Here is a 1,779-nt window from a genome sequence, read left to right on the forward strand (position 1 = left end):
AATGCAAGAAAATTTATGGAATGTTAAATTAATTTACTGCAGAGTTGATAAAGCATATTTTTATTTATAGAGAATGCAATGAAAGATTCCCGGATTGACCGTGCTGTGGGTCTTTGTAAAAAGCTTGTGGCCTACTTCAGCCATAGTTGGAAGCAGAGGGAGCTTGCTATTGCCCAAAAGGAGCTCAACCTGCCTGAACACCAGCTTAAAACGGAGTGCCCAACAAGATGGGGATCCCGACAAGCTATGGTCCAGAGGGTCCTTGAACAGCAAACTGCTATTGGACATGTTCTCTCTGCTGACCGGAAGGCTAGACACCTGACACCAACCTGGCAGGATATCGAAGTCCTTGAAGTGATCAACAAGACACTCACCCCACTGGCAGACTTTACTGATGCTCTGTCAGGAGAGCAGTATGTTACTATCTCCTCAGTCAAGCCGGTCCTCCACCTTTTTGAGACAATGATGGCAGTGCAGGAAGATGATACAGGTCTTGCACGATCAATTAAGTCGAAAATCCTGCATTACCTTAAAGAAAAGTATAGTGATCCACACACTCAGGAGCTGCTCGACATAGCCACAGTATTGGATCCACGTTTTAAACTGAACTATGTCAGCGAGGACAACAAAGTCAGTGTCAAGGACAGACTGAAGAATGAGATGACTAGCATTGGTATGGTAAGTATATCTTTACATGATTCAAGATATTTATTTTCACAGAGTAATACATTTACATTAGGCTACATTGTTTACAGCTGCAAATAATTGAAATTGAATTTAGCTAACCCACCATAGCTTTTAACTGCTGAGATGTTACTTGTGTTAACAAGTGTAAAATATTAAGATTTTTATGTGATCTTTTCTCTTTTCCAGCAAAGTCCCCCCACAACTGACCCCAGCGCCCAGCCTTCGCTGCCCCCCGTAGAAAAGAAGAGAAAGACCTTAGGTTGTTTTTTAAAAGCAGCAAAGGGCAATGAGGCAGCAGCACCATCTGATGCTTCTCAAGAGAATGATGTTGACATGGAGCTAGGCTCATATCTGCTCACAAGAAACATTGACAGCGAAGATGACCCCATAATCTGGTGGAAAGAACACAAGGGACAATATCCAAAACTGTCTGTGCTGGCAAGGAAATAACTCTGTATCACTGCTACAAGTTCCCCATCAGAAAGGGTTTTCAGCACAGGGGGGAACATTGTAACATGCCAGCGTTCCTCCCTGAAACCTCACAATGTTGATAGGTTAGTGTTCTTGGCCAAGAACCTTTAAGGTTCTGTGCCAATTGGAGCAAAAAGCACAGGTTCTATTTAGTTATTTTTTATTCATTACTGTATATGTTAATGTTTTCTTATGTTCAACAACATAAAGCTTATTCACTTTAAGGGGTCTAAAATAAAGAAAGGAGAAAAGGTTTTGTTACTCCTGCTGCACTTTATTATACTGAATGTCCTGTGTTTTGTTGTTGTTGTTTTTTTTGTACTTGAGTGCAATAAATTTTGTTTGAAAAAAATGAGAATCGTGTAAGAGAATCGCGATCTCAATTCCCATGGAGAAAAATCGTGATTCACATTTTAGCAAGAATCGTGCAGCCCTAGTGCTCAGTGACTGTATATTGAACTAAGAGAGTAGAGATCACTCAATGTTTAAGGTACACAATTTCACAACCATTAGAAACTCTACAACATTTGGGAAAAAAGGTTTGTTCATATTTATCAGTTTGGAAATGGATAAAAAAACATTTGTAAGGTTCTGGATTCCATCCATTGCTGGCCCTAGCCT

At 40.3% G+C, this 1,779-nt stretch overlaps 1 protein-coding gene across 1 annotated transcript; it reads left to right on the forward strand.

Moving 5' to 3' along the window:
* The first annotated feature begins 230 nt into the window (after positions 1 to 230).
* LOC127620388 (uncharacterized) lies at positions 231 to 1,250 on the forward strand. Its single transcript, XM_052093614.1, has 2 exons — positions 231 to 678; positions 874 to 1,250. Exons 1-2 carry the CDS (start codon positions 247 to 249, stop codon positions 1,135 to 1,137), a joined length of 696 nt encoding a protein of 231 aa, XP_051949574.1. The 5' UTR covers positions 231 to 246; the 3' UTR covers positions 1,138 to 1,250.
* Positions 1,251 to 1,779: the final 529 nt, after the last annotated feature.

This window comes from Xyrauchen texanus, chromosome 26 (assembly GCF_025860055.1).
Source record: "Xyrauchen texanus isolate HMW12.3.18 chromosome 26, RBS_HiC_50CHRs, whole genome shotgun sequence".
In the NCBI taxonomy this organism is placed as follows: domain Eukaryota; kingdom Metazoa; phylum Chordata; class Actinopteri; order Cypriniformes; family Catostomidae; genus Xyrauchen; species Xyrauchen texanus.

What these genes read in the sequence shown, in the direction of transcription:
- LOC127620388 (XM_052093614.1), top strand. Translation starts at nt 247, where the DNA reads ATGGTCCAGAGGGTCCTTGAACAGCAAACTGCTATTGGACATGTTCTC. An exon ending in AGATGACTAGCATTGGTATG is followed by an intron (nt 679 to 873) that starts GTAAGTATATCT and finishes TCTCTTTTCCAG; the next exon opens with CAAAGTCCCCCCACAACTGA.